Source organism: Ranitomeya imitator, chromosome 6 (assembly GCF_032444005.1).
Source record: "Ranitomeya imitator isolate aRanImi1 chromosome 6, aRanImi1.pri, whole genome shotgun sequence".
In the NCBI taxonomy this organism is placed as follows: Eukaryota; Metazoa; Chordata; class Amphibia; order Anura; family Dendrobatidae; genus Ranitomeya; species Ranitomeya imitator.
In genome coordinates, this window is record NC_091287.1 from 387,775,899 (window position 1) to 387,794,664 (window position 18,766).

An 18,766-nucleotide genomic window follows, 5' to 3' on the forward strand; every position below is an offset into this window, starting at 1 on the left:
TTCCACCTTTTGTACTTCACAATGGGGTTGAAGCAGGCTTTTGAGATTTAATTTGTTTTGTAGATGTCACATCCCAGAGTACTGACTAATGGGTTTTCCCAGGCTAGAGCTGAGAAGAGTGCTTATCGCTGCAGTATTTCATTCTGATACCAATTGCAAGCTCCATTTCTGTTGCAAAGCACACAGCAGAGTGGATTAATACCACTGACTGTTGATGTGACAGTTTTGCTGGAAAAATCTATCTGTTTCAAATGGTAAAACCTTTTTCCAAAGAACATTCAGATCAGATGGTTAACACTTTATATTATAAGCTGTGTGTTATTTACAGTAAGTCTGTTCTAGATCTTGGGAGAATACATTGCACATGACAAACATTGGTCCTAGTGTACAGTTTTCTAATGAAGAAATTGATTTGTGGCAGTGAAACTATATACAGTAGTAAAGAAAAACTTTGTATAGTACAAAAAGTAGTTTTACAAATTACAATAGTAATAAACAGATCCCATGAGGTTATCTATTCAATAGTAGATGGAGTATTCCCTGAGGAGAGAAATTGAAGGATCCGAAGGTGAGCTATGGTTACTTATTGAGGGAGCAACATACAACGTGTTTCGGCTCGAATATACGAGCCTTCATTAGGTACCAACACACATTGTATACTTATCCCTCAATAAAGTAACCATATCTCATCTTCGGAACCGTCATTTCTCTCCTCATCGCCACAAGTGAATAGTCCATTATCTACTTCTAAATTTCAGCAACTTATAGCCCAGCTCCCATTTTTTCCAAAGCACTGAACTGGACTATAAGCTATGTAAGATTGCTCTCACAGAGTGTATTGGGGGACGCTCGCTAGGCACGGGATTCACGCACACGGTCACGGTTTTTCAAAACAAAACAGTCCATGTGGTTTATTATGGAGTCATAAGCCACAGAAATATGAACAATAAGCACACAGTCTTTACATCAGTCTTCAGATCATGGTCTACGGCTTTGAAAACGCGGTCACTAATCACGCTGAACCTCTGTCCAGTTATCGTGGGTGACCGCACGCCATACAGTTAGTGTCCATGGAGCACAACAGGCACCAGCATATGACATTACGGTTGCAGCAACTAAACACACTGGTCCTCTCCTGACCAGTTGCCGTGGGTTACCACACAGTTTATAAATCAACACAAGCACCAGCAGTCTATGGTACCTTACGGGAGCTCCTGCTCCACCTGCTGACTCCTTGTCAGTCCTCTGGGAAAGCTGCTTCACGGGAATCACCAACTTGCCTGTGCGGCATATCTTAGTCAGTCCAGACCCACCGATGGACGGTAGCTTCCCCAACAGTTTCACTGTGCGCTTTTCAGGGATCCGGTCCTACTCCCAGGACCTCCCAACACACAAGCGTGTGGCCTGTCCAGGTGCTATTCAGGACGGTAGTCCAACACCCCAGGCCACCAGGTCTGAAGCCCCACATGTGCTCTTCAGGAAGCCTCCTCCCAGGTCTTCCAACACAGGCTTCAAACAGGAAACTCACAGACAACCATGTGACCCACACCCCGATCACTTTATATTTCCTTTACCACTCCCCTAGGTGGGTGTGTGGCTGGTTTGTCACGCCCATCTCACATAACTAGCCCTGCCAACCTCCCATGACTATTATACAACACAAAATACTTGTGGGACTATAGGTCCCAGAACACCACATCGCTTCAGGCTGGAAGCGCAGAGTCCCCTCCTCTGCGACACATATATTGGCCATTCACCACAATGCCGGACTTTGTCTCATCATCACATCCATGCATGCAACTGCCATGAACTCTCACAGCCTCAATACACCTCTGTGCGTATACTGGGGAGACTATACAGCGCCCCCTACCTGTTACAGGGGTCACTTCATCACAGCTGGTATACGTGCAAAGTGTAAGACCACGTTCACACTGTGGCAATTTCATAGACAAAACACAAGAAAAAAAATAAAAACCCACAGAAAAGAGCAAGTGAATCAGTAAACGGTAGTAACTAACATATGATACTTGGTTAATGCTGTTTTGATCAAGAATGCATACAAGTCATCCCGCCAATGACAAGGTTTTAACCTGGCTCTGGTAATAAAACATTTCCATGTGTCCAACAACATTAATGAGAATAAGGGCAGAGCAGGACAGGGCCAGACCGAGACACCCATCAATGGGAAGCTATGCAGATTGTTACAGTAGCTCATATAGGGGAGCCAACACATTCTGGTTGAACAAAATACAAGAGATAACAGAAAAACCAAGCAACTGAGCTGGACTATAAGCCATTTTATGTGCAAAATGTAATGGCACATTCACGCTGTAGCAATTTCATCCAGACTGGAGGTTGGACTTAGACGTTTCCGTCTGTCGGATTATGATGGCTTGAAGCCCCTCGTTCTTTCTGCTGCCTTGACTTCAGTTGTGTCCGTTCCGTGCTCTACAGCACAAGATGCGCGGCATTCCTCATTGCCGTTTTTTCTAACTCTCTTGCACACTACATTTTGACAGCGCCCATTCTCCTGCAGGATTGTACTTTAGGACATCTCCAACTTGTTTATCTATGATGTTATCTATGTAATTGAAAATCATATATAATGTACATCAAGGAAATATAGCAAAGGCATGATCACTTTCACAGTGGTTTAAAAGGGTTGTCTAATATTGGATAGCCCATTATTAATAGCTCCTCTCTGTAGTATAAAATAAAAACCATGATTATTTACCTCCTGGATCAGCGCTGTTCCTCGAATCTTGATGCTGTATCCCCCACCAGTTATGACTTTTGTAAGGTCGTTGATCGATTGTAGCCTTGACTATTTTGTCAGCGCATTACTCGCAAGGAACGGCGCCTATCTGAGAGGCATGTATACAGTGTTTTTATTTATGCTGCAGATTTCAGCTATTGATAAGGGGTTCTCCAGGTAGTGGACAGCCCCTTTAAACATTACCAATTGCTTGTGCAGTACATGTATGGTATACAGTGACTACATCAATCGTCACTCTGGCCAAAAGTACAAAACTGGGAGAATTTACCATAGCAGTTATTGTGAAAATGGTAACTTTTTTTTTTGCATATTTTGAGAAAAACATTTTACTTTTTATAGTTTTACTTTTCACTCAAACGTGATTAGAAAAGTAGGTTTTGTTTTCTTTCTGCAAACCTGCAGGTGTTCTATAATTTATCACAGTATATGGCCAATATTATAGACCATTTTTTTTCCAGACAGCCTAAAAAACTGAGAATTTCTTAAGACGTTCTCTAAATAAATTTGGCACATTCTACTGTAGCACCTCTCAGTTAAAGACTGTGTTATGCAAGCGGTTGCGGGACTCCTGTGTCACGATCTGGAGGGATGTAACTAACAGGTCAACTGGTTCTTCACTAGAGCCCCTGATTGTATGGTTTGACTTGACCCCAGAGCTGCAGCCGCTAGCCCCAAAGGGTTAGGGATGCAGGACCGGCCAGGAACTGTCTAACAGGAGGACGTGCAGCTGGTTGACAGTACTGGTTCCGTAAAGGAACTGGTATGCACAACAGGAACTGGATCAGGAACGGACAGGATAGGTTCAGGAACACAGGGCAGACTCATATACGGGAACAAAGGTGCTGGTTCAGACTGAACATATGAGGGTAGCGATTCAACTAGTTGAATCGGGCTCAAGGCTTGATAGAGGCATGACAGACTCAGGAACAGGTTATAGCGTGATGGACAGGACAGGATCAGATTCAGGGAGCACATGTACAAGGACCACATGTACAAGGACCTTACAAATGGATAGCAGAATAGCACACTGATACTAATGTTGCCAAGGTACCTCCCAATAGGACAGTGCCTTAAATCAGACGTCTCCTAGGTATTGGCTGGGGACGTTTCAGAAGCAGGAAGCGCGCACGTCCTAAGCACACTCTGAGGATACTTCCATGCAGTATGCAGGTCCTGGAAGGAAACAGACCCTATGGGGACCAGAGCAGTGTGGGAGCGTAGGTGAATATGCTAGTGTCCCTGCTGAGAGTAGGAAGGGGACTCGTGCGGCGTGTCCTAGCCTAGAGTATGAAACACCAGTCTAAACAAATTCCTTCCACCGTTTCTACTCTGTGTACAGTCATGGCCAAAATTTTTGAGAATGACACCAAAATTATATTTTCACATGATCTGCTGCCCTCTGGTTTTTATTAGTGTTTTTCTGATGTTTATATCACATACAGAAATATAATTGCAATCATATTATGAGTACCAATAGGTTATATTGACAGTTAGAATGAGTTAATGCAGCAAGTCAATATTTGCAGTGTTGACCCTTCTTCTTCAAGACCTCTGCAATTCTCCCTGGCATGCTCTCAATCAACTTCTGGACCAAATCCTGACTGATAGCAGTCCATTCTTGCATAATCAATGCTTGCATTTTGCCAGAATTTGTTGGTTTTTGTTTGTCCACCCGTCTCTTGATGATTGACCACAAGTTCTCAATAGGATTAAGATCTGGGGAGTTTCCAGGCCATGGACCCATAATCTCTATGTTTTGTTCCATGAGCCATTTAGTTATTACCTTTGCTTTATGGCAAGGTGCTCCATCATGCTGGAAAAGGCATTATTGGGCGCCAAACTGCTCTTGGACGGTTGGGAGAAGTTGCTCTTGGAGGACATTCTGGTACCATTCTTTATTCATGGCTGTGTTTTTAGGCAAGACTGTGAGTGAGCCGATTCCCTTGGTTGAGAAGCAACCACACACATGAATGGTTTCAGGATGCTTTACAGTTGGCATGAGACAAGACTGGTGGTAGCGCTCACCTCTTCTTCTCCGAATAAGCGGTTTTCCACGTGTCCCAAACAATCGAAAAGGGGATTCATCAGAGAAAATGACTTTGCCCCAGTCCTCAGCAGTCCACTCCCTGTACCTTTTGCAGAATATCAGTCGGTCCCTGATGTTTTTTCTGGAGAGAAGTGGCTTCTTTGCTGCCCTCCTTGAAACCAGGCCTTGCTCAAAGAGTCTCCGCCTCACAGTGCGTGCAGAAGCACTCACACCAGCCTGCTGCCATTCCTGAGCAAGCTCGGCGCTGCTAGTAATCCGATCCTGCAGCTGAAACAGTTTTAAGATACGGTCCTGGCGCTTGCTGGTCTTTTTTGGGCGCCCTGGAGCCTTTTTGACAACAATGGAAGCTCTCTCCTTGAAGTTCTTTTTGATGCTATAGATTGTTGACTGAGGTGCAATCTTTGTAGCTGCGATACTCTTCCCTGTTAGGCCATTTTTGTGCAGTGCAATGATGGCTGCCAGTGTTTCTTTAGAGATAACCATGGTTAACTGAAGAGATACAATGATACCAAGCACCAGCCTCCTTTTAAAGTGTCCAGTGATGTCATTCTTACTTAATCATGACTGATTGATTGCCAGCCCTGTCCTCATCAACACCCACACCTGTGTTAATGGATCAATCACTAAAATGATGTTAGCTGCTCCTTTTAAGGCAGGACTGCAATGATGTTGAAATGTGTTTTGGGGGTTAAAGTTCTTTTTCTGGGCAAATATTGACTTTGCAAGTACAGTAATTGCTGTTAAGCTGATCACTCTGACATTCAGGAGTATATGCAAATTGCCATTAGAAAAAATGAAGCAGTAGACTTTGGAAAAATTAATATTTGTCTCATTCTCAAAATTTTTGTCCATGACTGTAGAGTGGAGTTAACACGTTTTATCTGATTTGCACACATTTTTAGTGACTTTTAAAAATCAACCAAGTTGCAAATATGTAGAAATTCTGGCTAGGCAATAAGCTGCATCCTGGTCACAATTTAGCAAACTGATATGTATGGCCGAGGTGGCTCTAAATTATGGTACAAATTGTTAATGTCACAGAGCAGATTGCGCAAATACAGTGCATTGATAAGATCCGATTGATCTATGCATATTTCCATTGTATTTGTAGTCTGATGGTTGCATCTCTCGGGAGTGTTGTAGGAGCACATTTTTGTCACCTGTTTGGGTGCTTATTAGAACATTGAATGAGCGGCGCTCAAACTGATTTGTCAGTTTTCACCAGTGCAGTACTGGGACTATGTTGTTGTTCTGCGTTCACAGTGTTGAAGAATGTCCAATTTGTCAAACATAAATTCTACTACTAAATTTCAAGGGGAGTTATACTGTGTATTATATGTTGCTATGTATTTACTATTTTGAAAACACCTTTATGGTGGTGAATAATGCAAATTTTGTGCACACTTTTGGGCCGAATCACAAAAAAGCTTTTGTGCAACAGGGAGTTGCGCAAAGTTTTTGCGACTTTTGTTTTTTGACATCAGTTTGAAAAAACGGACAAATAATCCATCCAAAAGTTGTTGTGAAGGTAGATGTGTCTTGAGACGCACCAAATTTACTATACAACAAATTTATCACCTGGAGAAATGTGGCATACTTTTATACTAGTCTAAGGTGCCCCATACACAATGGATAATTGTCTGCTCCGCTCTTCACTCTGATTCTGCTGTTTTCCTCCTATCCTACCACTTTACTAAGCAGAGTGGCAGGCGTGGTCACATGTGATATAGTCTTGCGGGAGCGTGATGTGTCTAAAAAAAATGTTTTTTTCTTGAAAAGTTAACAATAAAGCTGACAGTGCAGTGTTATTTAGACACAGAAGAAAAGAACCCCATTGCATATTTAATATGCCAAAAGTGGGGATACTAAGTAGTATCAACCCACATTCACAATATTTTATTGACTCCGTAATGTAACTATATAAATAGGAGAAAAACTGGAGTAACCAATAAATAAGTAAGAAAGTACAAAATTTCAAAAAAAAGAAAAACACATAAAATTGTCAATCAGGACAAGGACACGGAAGTACATACAGTAGTGAGGTGCACATGGGAGCTCAGAGGTAGTGCATCTATCTGATTTACATTTGAATGCTTGTCCATGTGCTAGGTAAGTAGAGCCAAAAATAAGGCACAATAAATAAAGCCCAAGTATTGTATAACAATGCGGGGATCCACAGAAGCAGCGGGAGCTCTATAGCAAGGTTTAAAGCCAAAAGTAAGGCAAAAAAAAAAGGTCAGGGTAAATCAACATAGATCAAGCCCAGCTGGAGATCCGCAGAGTAAAGGGACTGTATCATAAATTAAGGGCAAAACTTACCAGGCCCAGTGCACAACACTACTCAGATGGTAATGAGCCCCAAATGATGGCGGGTGACCCCGACGTACGTTTCGTGTCTATACCAGACACTTCCTCAGTGTCCTGAGGAATGTAAATCAGATAGATGTACTACCTCTGAACTCCCATGTGCACCTCACTACTGTATGTACTTCCGTGTCCTTGTCCTGATTGACCATTTTATTATGTGTTTTTCTTTGATTTTTTTAAAATAAATTTTGTACTTTCTTACTTATTTATTGGTTACTCCAGTTTTTCTCCTATTTATACAATGTGCAGTGTTGTAGGAGTTTCATGAAATATATTTTACTCCTATGTTATTGTTGTTGTTAATAGCGAATATTAGTTTTTTTTTTTTTTTACTTTGTGATTTTGAGTTTTTAAAATACTTTTAAGGTTTTTGTGTATGATGATCTTAAACATCCAGTTTCTGATAAGGCTTGTAGAAATCATTTCAGCTCCTTGTACACCTCTTACCGTAATTCGTACAGGTTTGTGTAAAGCGATGAAAGCTAAAGTCGGCTTCTGTTGAGGGCAATGTGTCTTGAAAAAGCCACATAGTGGAAAATGGAATGTGTTAAAATATAACACAGAGAAACTGATGTGCGAGACAGCCTATATTTTCCTATTTACACCTGACAGCATTTCCCAAGAAAAGCTCACAATTTGCATATCAGACTGGAAGATTGAAGCCTACCGTAATATGGTCAAGAAAAAGTAGAAAGGAATACATTTCTGTTTTATAGGAGTTGTGTATATTCAACATGTTTTATAACAGTGAGACGATCTTGTACATTTTAATTCTTTTCAAACCAAACCACATCTTTGAGAAGAACACCACCAATTTGGATGAGATTTGACTTTGTTGGATTTTTCAGTTTTCCTGTCTTCTGTGTATACTATACTGGCCTCTTCTGTGTGAGGACCAACTAGAAGACTATTGTTCACTATAATTTTGGGTGGTGGTTTTGGAGAGTTTTTATCTACATATTTAATCACCTGGTGACATGTATTCTTGATATACACTCGGTGTATGCAATTAATCAATATTGGATTCATGGAATATTGGAGTATTGGATCCTAAAGCCATTTTAGAATACAGAAGATCACTCCATAATAAGCATGCCAAGAGCATCATAATAATTCAATAGGGCTTAGTCACTGGATAAACATTTATATAGGACACTGAGCCCCAATTACCGTATATACTCGAGTATAAGCCGAGATTTTCAGCCCATTTTTTGGGGCTGAAAGTCCCCCTCTCGGCTTATACTCGAGTCATACCCGGGGGTCGGCAGGGGAGGGGGAGCGGGGCTGTCTAGTTATACTTACCTACTCCCGGCGCGGTCCCTGCTTCTTCCAGCGCTGCATCTTCTTCCTGTATTGAGCGGTCACATGGTACCGCTCATTACAGTCATGAATATGCGGCTCCACCTCCCATAGAGTTGGAGCTGCATATTCATGACTGCAATGAGCGGTAACTGTGACCGCTCAATACAGGAAGAAGATGCAGTGGTGGAAGAAGCAGGGACTGCAGGGACCGTGCCAGGAGCCGGTAAGTATACGGGGAGGGGAGCGCTGCACGATATTTACCTCTCCTCGTTCCGGTGCAGCTCCGTCTCCAGCGTCCTCTGGCTGTGTCGCTCAGGTCAGAGGGCGCGGTGACGTGGTCAGTGCGCGCCCTCTGCTGAGCGTCAGTGCTGGAGACGGAGCCGCACGTGGAGCAGCTAAATATTGAAAGCGCCGGCGTCCTGAGCGAAGAGAGGTGAGTATGTGTTTTTTTTTTTTGTTTTTTTTTTAAATTGCAGCAGCAGCAGCATTATATATTGCATAGCTTTATATGGAGCATCTATGGGGCAATAATGAACGGTGCAGAGCATTATATATTGCACAGCTTTCTATGGAGCATCTATGGGGCCATAATGAACGGTGCAGAGCATTATATATGGCACAGCTTTATATGGGGCCATAATGAACGGTGCAGAGCATTATATATGGCACAGCTTTATATGGGGCCATAATGAACGGTGCAGAGCATTATACAGTTACATGAAAAAGTTTGGGCACCCCTATTAATCTTAAGCTTAATGTTTTATAAAAATAGTTTTTTTTGCAACAGCTATTTCAGTTTCATATATCTAATAACTGTTGGACACAGTAATGTTTCTGCCTTGAAATGAGGTTTATTGTACTAACAGAAAATGTGCAATCTGCATTCAAACTAAATTTGACAGGTGCATAAGTATGGGCAGCGTTATCATTTTCTTGTTTTAAATACTCCTACCTAAAGTACTTTTTACTGACGTACTTTTTTGGTTTTCTAACCTCATTGAGCTTTGAACTTCATAGCCAGATGTATGTAATCATGAGAAAAGCTACTTAAAGTGGCCACTTGCAAGTTGTTCTCCTGTTTGAATCTCCTCTGAAGAGTGGCATCATGGGCTCCTCAAAACAACTGTCTAATGACCTGAAAACAAAGATTATTCAACATAGTTGTTCAGGGGAAGGATACAAAAAGCTGTCTCAGAGATTTAACCTGTCAATTTCCACTGTGAGGAACATAGTAAGGAAATGGAAGAACAGAGGCACAGTTCTTGTTAAGGCCAGAAGTGGCAGGCCAAGAAAAACATCAGAAAGGCAGAGAAGAAGAATGGTGAGATCAGTCAAGGACAATCCTTAGACCACCTCCAGAGAGCTGCAGCATCAACTTGCTGCAGATGGTGTCACTGTGCATCGGCCAACTAAACAACGCACTTTGCACAAGGAGAAGCTGTATGGGAGAGTGATGCGAAATAAGCCGTTTCTGCAAGCACGCCACAAACTGAGTCGGCTGCGGTAGGCAAAAGCAGATTTGGAGAAGCCAATTTCTTTTTGGAAGAAGGTCCCGTGGACTGATGAAATCAAGATTGTGTTGTTTGGTCATACAAAAAGGCGTTATGCATGGTGGCCAAAAAACACAGCATTCCAAGAAAAACACTTGCTACCCACAGTAAAATTTGGTGGAGGTTCCATCATGCTTTGGGGCTGTGTGGCCAATGCCGGCACCAGGAATCTTGTTAAAGTTGAGGGACGCATGGATTCCTCTCAGTATCAGCAGATTCTTGACAATAATGTTCATGAATCAGTGACAAAGTTGAAGTTACGCAGGGGATGGATCTTTCAGCAAGACAATGATCCAAAACACCGCTCCTAATCTACTCAGGCATTCATGCAGAGGAACAATTACACTGTTCTGGAATGGCCATCTCAGTCCCCAGACCTGAATATCATTGAACATCTGTGGGATCATTTGAAGAGGGCTGTCCATGCTCGGTGACCATCAAACTTAACTGAACTGGAATTGTTTTGTAAAGAGGAATGGTCAAAAATACCTTCATCCAGGATCCAGGAACTCATTAAAAGCTACAGGAAGCGACTAGAGGCTGTTATTTTTGCAAAAGGAGGATCTACTAAATATTAATGTCACTTTTCTGGTGGGGTGCCCATACTTATGCACCTGTCAAATTTTGTTTGAATGCAGAGTGCACATTTTCTGTTAGTACAATAAACCTCATTTCAAGGCAGAAACATTACTGTGTCCAACAGTTATTAGATATATGAAACTGAAATAGCTGTTGCAAAAAAAACTATTTTTATAAAACATTAAGCTTAAAATTAATAGGGGTGACCAAACTTTTTCATATAACTATATATGGCACAGGTTTATATGGGGCCATAATGAACGGTGCAGAGCATTATATATGGCACAGCTTTATATGGGGCCATAATGAACGGTGCAGAGCATTATATATGGCACAGCTTTATATAGAGCATCTATGGGGCCATAATGAACGGTGCAGAGCATTATATACGGCACAGCTTTATATGGAGCATCTATGGGGCCATAATGAACGGTGCAGAGCATTATATATGGCACAGCTTTATATGGGGCCATAATATTTTTGAAATTCACCGGTAGCTGCTGCATTTCCTACCCTAGGCTTATACTTCAGTCAATAAGTTTTCCCAGTTTTTTGTGGCAAAATTAGGGGGGTAGGCTTATACTTGGGTCGGCTTATACTCGAGTATATATGGTAACTTCTGAACACTGCCTTGCAATTGGTCCACTGGCCTGCACCATCTGTTAAGGTACCGTCACACATAACTATATCGTTAACGATATCGTTGCTTTTTGTGACGTAGGAACGATATCGTTAATGAATTCGTTATGTGTGACAGCGACCAACGATCAGGCCCCTGCTGGGAGATCGTTGGTCGCTGGGGAAAGTCCAGCACTTTATTTTGTCGCTGGATCTCCCGCTGACATCGCTGAATCGGCGTGTGTGACGCCGATTCAGCGATGTCTTCATTGGTAACCAGGGTAAATATCGGGTTACTAAGCACAGGGCCGCGCTTAGTAACCCGATGTTTACCCTGGTTACCGTTGTAAATGTAAAAAAAACTACATACATACATTCCCGGTGTCTGGTCAGGTCCCTCGCCGTCAGCTTCCCGCACTGACTGGTGAGCGCCGGCCAGCCGTAAAGCACAGCACAGCGGTGACGTCACCGCTGTACTTTACGGCCGGCGCTCAGTCAGTGCGGGAAGCTGAAGGCGAGGGACATGACCAGACACCGGGAATGTATGTATGTAGTGTTTTTTTTTTTACATTTACAACGGTAACCAGGGTAAACATCAGGTTACTAAGCGCGGCCCTGGTTACCCGGGGACTTCGGGATCGTTGGTCGCTGGAGAGCTGTCTGTGTGACAGCTCTCCAGCGACCAAACAGCGACACTGCAACGATCTACATCGTTGTCGGTATCGCTGCAGCGTCGCTTAGTGTGACTGTACCTTTACTCATCAGAACCTACTCTAACTACATTAATAACTGATCACAGTAGGAAGAGATGTTGCAGGGTAATTTGCTGCACACTGCATAGCAGACGAAAAGATTGCCCATCCCTCCAGGAGAGAGAGGCTGAGAATCTGCTGGCGGTGAGTGCTCCACCCAGGAATTACATCATTGCAACTTTTGAGTGCAGTTCTTGACAGCGGAGGCAGACTGAGCAAGGTAAGGAGAGTATATTACATTAAAGGGAACCTGTCACCCCCAAAATCGAAGATGAGCGAAGTCCACCAGCATCAGGGGCTTATCTACAGCATTCTGTAATTCTGAAATGAACGGGACCCCCCTGGGTGAATATAATATAACCTCTTTTTCTCATCTTTCAGGTTACATCAGGGGCTTATCTACAGCATTACAGAATGCTGTAGATAAGCCCCTGATGCTGGTGGGCTTACCTCCTCGAATTTGGGGGTGACAGGTTCCCTTTAACTAAATCACATAAATGAAAAGATTATCTTTTCACCTGCTTGTTTAAAAGCATAAACAAATCGTTGCAAAAAGTGTGCCTGGCCAATAGTTGCATTCAAATGTGTATAAAATTTCTTAGTAGTTGAAGAAAATAATTTTAGATTGCCAAAAAATGTAATAAATGTATAAATTGTTCTACACCAGGCACATGGTAGGGATCTTAACTGTAGTGTCATATAGAATGTGTATTATGGTGCCTAGTCAAGCATTTTCTGAAAGTTTTTTGGTGTAAAAGTTGGAAATTTTTGAATAATATGTAGTTGTGCAAAAATGTAGCAACTTTTGGCATTATTATGCCAACTTCACCAATTTTTTTGGCAGTTGGCAAATCTTAGACAAATGAATCCTTATTAACGATTACAATTAATTTCTATTTGTATACAGTTGAGTGCCCTTCACTAAGCATCCTAATTTCTGACATTGGTATTTCTGTCTGAAAATAGTTGTTTGTATTGTGCTCTACATATACATATAATGTTAATAAGGTTTTGGTCAAAGTTTAACTCTATAAAAAGATGAGCTCTGTGTCTGTCCAGAGGAGTTTAAATGCACATCTGTGAAAGGGGTATTTCTTTTTTTCTGAAGTCTTAGTAGGAGCAGCAGAGGCTTCCACAGTACTAAACTAAATATACGGTATTTGTGCAGTTATGCTAGTTTTATCTTAGAATCTGAAAACAATGTTTAGAACACATTTCTAGAAAAGGCTTCTGGCGAGATTCAGCAGCACAAGTTCTTAAGAGAAAAGTTAAAATCTTCAACATTGATTGCCCGATTAAAAGCCTTTTTTTCTGGGATGCTTCGTGTTTGAAATCAGTTGCAGCTAGTCTTTTCTGTCATATCATCATCTTTTTTTTTATTATTTCTAATATTCCTACATTTTAAATTTGTATAAAGCCGATTTTTTTTTTTCTAGAAAATTGCTTTTTTTCCCCTAATAATCATAGTGTTAGTTTTCTGCGTTCTCACCTAAAATCTTTTGCGTTTTAAACATTTCATATAGAGCAATTTGCGGAGCCAAACTTATTCAGCATTGCTATGTGGAAATGTGTTACTTTTTTAATAGTATTTTCTACTTTTGTGACGTCTAAAACAACTTTCCAGAGTGTGTTTGGAGCGCCCTTGCCAGGGGCTAGGGGTACTCTGTACCGGGTCCGGTCGACATTAAAGGGGTGGTCACTGTGTCAGTGCCTGGTCAGTGTCCCTGGGCGTCCAAATTAAAGGGAAGGTCTTTAAAGGGTTTATGAGAAATAGGAATGATCGTAACACCACCTGTGGTATTCGGTCAGGGATGACCCACACTGCTTAAAAGGGTCCTCTGGGGAGTGATGGCACTGCAGCAAGGATGGTATGGCTTCCCACAGGTGAAGCTGGGCTACCAGAGTATTTGGCAAAGATGGTGTGGTTCCAGAAGTAATCAAATGACACAGGATTGCAGTCTCTTTACCTGTTTACTGGTGATGCATGGCCACAGTCCTGGGTACCGGTAACAGGTGTTGGAGAGGTTCGGTCGGCCTTGAAGCGATTATGGATCCTCTTCTCTAGGTGAGGTTATAATCCTTCCTTCTAGCACTGTAAGGCGAGTCCCTTGCTGCCTTAGGCCTCACACATGGTTCTCTCTTTCCCTGTCCTAAGACGGTACCCGCATGGTAGGCAACACAATCCTTTTTACAGGTGTCTCATATCAGATGACTCGAGGCTCTGTATATTGCTGTACCTTCGGGTGTGGGTGCGGACAGACGACTTAGAATCTTCTGCTCTCTTCTTCTGCTATTGGACATACAGTTCTACACAGCCTCGGGCTCCCGGTGACCGGTTACTGCACTCCAGCAAGGAAGGAGCTTAGTCGCAGCTCTCTTCCCGCTCCTTAATTCTCCTGTGCTTCTCTCTTCTGGCACATTCTACAGATGCAAACAGTCTGCTTCTCCTCTTGGGCCTGGAGCTGCAGCACCAAACCGTTGCATGGCCCCAGCTCCCCTCTCTCACTGTCTGCTCCAGATTTCAACTCACTGTCTGTCTGACACCAACTTCAGACTGAACTAACTTTCTCCTCCTCCAAGCCGGAATATATATATCTAAGGAAGCTCTCCTGAAACCGGGTTCAGAGCTCCCCCTTCTGGCCTGGAGTCAGAACATGTTGCATATATTGAGCTACCTGTTAAAGGGATCCTCCTCGCTTTCAGGTATGGCATCACCCTCCTCGAAAGGAAGGCAACACCACTGTAACAACTGGCTTACTGGGGTGTTACATGTTTGTCAGACACCCGACTATTTATGTGACTTTACCTGGCCATACACCCAGATAAAAGTATTCCAAAATGCCTTATTTTTACCATTCATTATACGGACTCATGTTTTAAAATCCTATGCGAATGATCATTTGTAGTGATGAGCGAATATACTTGTTACTCGAGATTTCCCGAGCACGCTCGGGTGTCCTCCGAGTATTTCTTTAGTTCTCGGAGATTTAGTTTTCATCGCCGCAGTTGAATGATTTACATCTGTTAGCCAGCATAAGTACATGTGGGGGTTGCCTGGTTGCTAGGGAATCCCCACATGTAATCAAGCTGGCTAACAGATGTAAATTATTTAGCTGAGGTGAGGAAAACTAAATCTCTGAGTACTTACAAATACTCGGAGGATACCCGAGCGTGCTCGGGAAATCTCGAGTAACGAGTATATTCACTCATCACTAATCATTAGTGATGGCTAATGGTAGACGTCTGTGTGATTTAAAATTTGATCTGCCTTGTTGGAATATTATGGTCACTAGATGTGTATGGCAGGATCAGCTGTTTATTTTATTCTCCTGTATGAATGCAGTGAATTACTCACTGCACATTCAGTAGGTCAAGATCAAAAAAGTGATGTTTATTAGTTTGCACAGGTATAGGTAGCGCATTCCAATAGAAGTAATTGCTTCTTGAGTGCAACAAGGGATTGCATCTTGTTCAAAATGTCGTTCTAGAAATAATATGAAGTACAATAATATAAAATACAATTAAATTACATACAGTACCAACTAAAAGTGAAACAAAATAAGTGGTTGGTACTTAATCTAATTGTATTTCATATTATTCCTATAGCCACATTTTGAAAAAGATTCATTAAATCGAAACGTCAATCCCTTATTGCACTCAAGAAGCTGTATCTTCTATATATGTACTATCTATACCTATGGAAATAACTAAACCTCACTTTTGCTTAACGTACTGTGTGTGTGGTGAATAATTCTTTGGATGTTTGTTGGGGATCCGCTCACTGTTCACTAGCACCTTGAAGATCCTCCTTCCATGTGCACACCGAATATTCTCTATTCTCCAGTTAGTACAAGCACTGGCACTGTTGCGCTTTTATTCTACTTCCTAATCTGGTTTAACCTGGCATGTTACTAGTGGAATCATTTATACAAATCATCCCATTCCCAAGAATGATCGTTTATATTACGGGTAAGATCTTAAATGAGGGGTTAGCTTTAAAGTATTAATAGATATTTGACCCAAAACTACTCAGACTTTTTGGGTTTGCAATACATTTACGGTACTCGTTAAAAATCTGATTGCTTCACTTTTTTGTTATGTTCTAGGCTTTTAGTGCTAAAATCAATACTGTGTTCCATCAAAACATCATATGCATCATTGCTTCTTTTTAAATGTTGGAACTGAAGGTAACCCTGGTTGAGTTATGAAGTTCATACAGATCAAGGGACATTTTTTGTAATCAAATTGATTTTATTTTAGCCTTTTTATCAGAAAACATATAATAGCCTAAAAGAAGTGTAGCATTTTTGTATTTAAATAGTGTAGTCATTTTTACTGAGTAAGAAATCTTTTTATAAAATATTTAAGATCAAGTGTTCTAAAAAGCCTTTTCTGTTTTGGCCCTGTTTATTTATTGTTCCTTGTGATTGTTGCATGAGCTGAATGTGCCCCATTCTTATTTATTGCAGTGTATTTAGTTGAATTTCTACTTTTTTTTCCAGAAAATAAAACAACATGACTTTAGAAACGGGTTCCGATTCTTCTGAAACTAAACAAGACCAAGAGAAAGACCAGAAAGCAACTGGTGGAACACAACCAGGGCAGCAGCCCGGAGACGATCATCAGAACGCACTAGAACATTTTCCAGAAGCAGCTGCACATAGTACGCCATTGAAAAGTGAAAAGGTAAGTGTCATTTATATTTCCATATTATCATTCTACAACAATTACCAACACCATTCAACTAGTTTTCATTTATGACAAGTGTGCTTACTCGGAGTACAAAATCAATATTCGTTAATAATTTCCAATTCACCTTTGTGCTCGGAATGAATGAAGAGACTTTTGAGGTCTTGGATATCAACTTAAAAATCCTAACGTAATATTAGCCATATTATACAAATGTGAAAGAGGCTAGAAATTCAAGGTAAACACATTTGCTGTTATAATTTCCTATTTTTCTGAAGGAAAAACACTACATTTTGGTTCTCTGTGTCTTAAACATTGATGGCCAATTATTGAAATATGCCATGAATATTTGATAGTGGCTGGAGGGCAGGAGGGCTGACATCCACGTCACCTGCTTAATCTCTGCACTTTAACTCCTTTACCCCCCCAAGGTGGTTTGCACATTAATGACCCGGCCAAGTTTTACAATTCTGAGATTGTTTTTTGTGACATGATAGTGCTACAATTTCTTCGATATAACTTGCATTTATTTGTGGAAAAAACGAAAATTTGGAAAATTTAGCAATTTTCAAACTTTGAATTCTTATGCCCTTAAATTAGAGAGATGTCATACAAAATACTTAATAAATAACATTCCCCACATGTCTGCTTTACATCAACACAATTTTTGAAATCTATTTTTTTTGTTAGTAAGTTAGAAGTGTTAAAAGCTGACCAGCGATTTCTTCTTTTTCCAGCAAAATTTGCAAAACCATTTTTTTTAAGGACCACCTCACATTTGAAGTGACTTTGAGGGGTCTATATGATTTAAAATACCCAAAAGTGACACCATTCTAAATACTACACCCTCAAGGTGCTCAAAATCAAGAAGTTTATTAACCCTTCAGGTACTTCACAGGAATATTTGTAATGTGGAAAAAAAATGAACATTTTAACTTTTTTCACACAAAAATTAGTTCAGATCCAAATTTTTATATTTTGACAAACTGAGGTCGTTTTTTTCCTGAGTGCGCCAATACCCTACATATAATCGGGAAATATTTTTCAGGCACAGTGCAAAGCTCAGAAGACAAGGAGCGCCATACTATACTGAAGATTTTACTGAAATGGTTTGCGGGTGCCATGACCCACTGGGAAAGCCCATGAGGTGCCAGAACAGCAGAAACACCACCCCCATAAGTGACCCTGTTTTACAAACTACACCTCTCAATGAATTCATCTAGGGGAGCAGTGATCACATTGACGCCACGGGTGTGTCACAGAATTTTATACCATTGGGCAGTGAAGAAAACATTTTTAGCCCCAGATTTTACATTTTCACACAAGGACGTTAAAATGGCACCATAATTTGTCCCACAATTTCTACTGAACATGGCAATATCCCATATGTGGCTGTACAGTACTATGTAGTCATACGGAGAAACTCTGGAGGAATGGAGTGCTGTTTGCCTCTTGTAGAGCAGATTTTCGTAGAACAGATTGCGGACTCCATATACAGAGCCCCTAATTGCTAGAAGAGCAGCATCCCCCCTCAAGTGACCCCATTTTGGAAATAAAACCATTTGTGAATTTGTCTAAAGGTGTAGTGACGATTTTGACTCCATATTTGTTTTTTTTCCAGAAACAAGCAGCAATGAATGTTGCTGAGTAGTGTTGAGCGATACCGTCCGATACTTGAAAGTATCGGTATCGGATAGTATCGGCCGATACCCGAAAAATATCGGATATCGCCGATACCGATATCCGATACCAATACAAGTCAATGGGACATCAAGTATCGGAAGGTATTCTCATGGTTCCCAGGGTCTGAAGGAGAGGAAACTCTCCTTCAGGCCCTGGGATCCATAGGGATGTGTAAAATAAAGAATTAAAATAAAAAATATTGATATATTTACCTCTCCGGCGGCCCCTGAACTCAGCGCGGGTAACCGGCAGGCTTCTTTGTTCAAAATCAGCGCTTTTAGGACCTGAGAATCACGTCCCGGCTTCTGATTGGTCGCGGGCCGCCCATGTGACCGCCACGCGACCAATCACAAGCCGCGACGTCACCGCAAGCTATTAACGCGCTCATTTTTAAAAATGAGCG

General features: G+C 41.4%; 1 protein-coding gene across 45 annotated transcripts in view; it reads left to right on the forward strand.

Annotated features, from left to right (window-relative positions):
* Positions 1-18,766, forward strand: part of EPB41L3 (erythrocyte membrane protein band 4.1 like 3) — a 474,479-nt gene that overhangs the window by 210,474 nt on the left and 245,239 nt on the right. For 34 of the 45 annotated variants that reach the window (XM_069731095.1, XM_069731114.1, XM_069731087.1 and 31 more), the window contains exon 2: positions 16,494-16,677. In XM_069731095.1, coding sequence (XP_069587196.1) covers positions 16,507-16,677 — 171 coding nt within the window. In that variant the 5' untranslated portion in view covers positions 16,494-16,506. The remainder of the gene's footprint in view (positions 1-16,493; positions 16,678-18,766) is intronic. The other 11 variants (XM_069731098.1, XM_069731103.1, XM_069731129.1 and 8 more) reach the window with 1 other exon arrangement.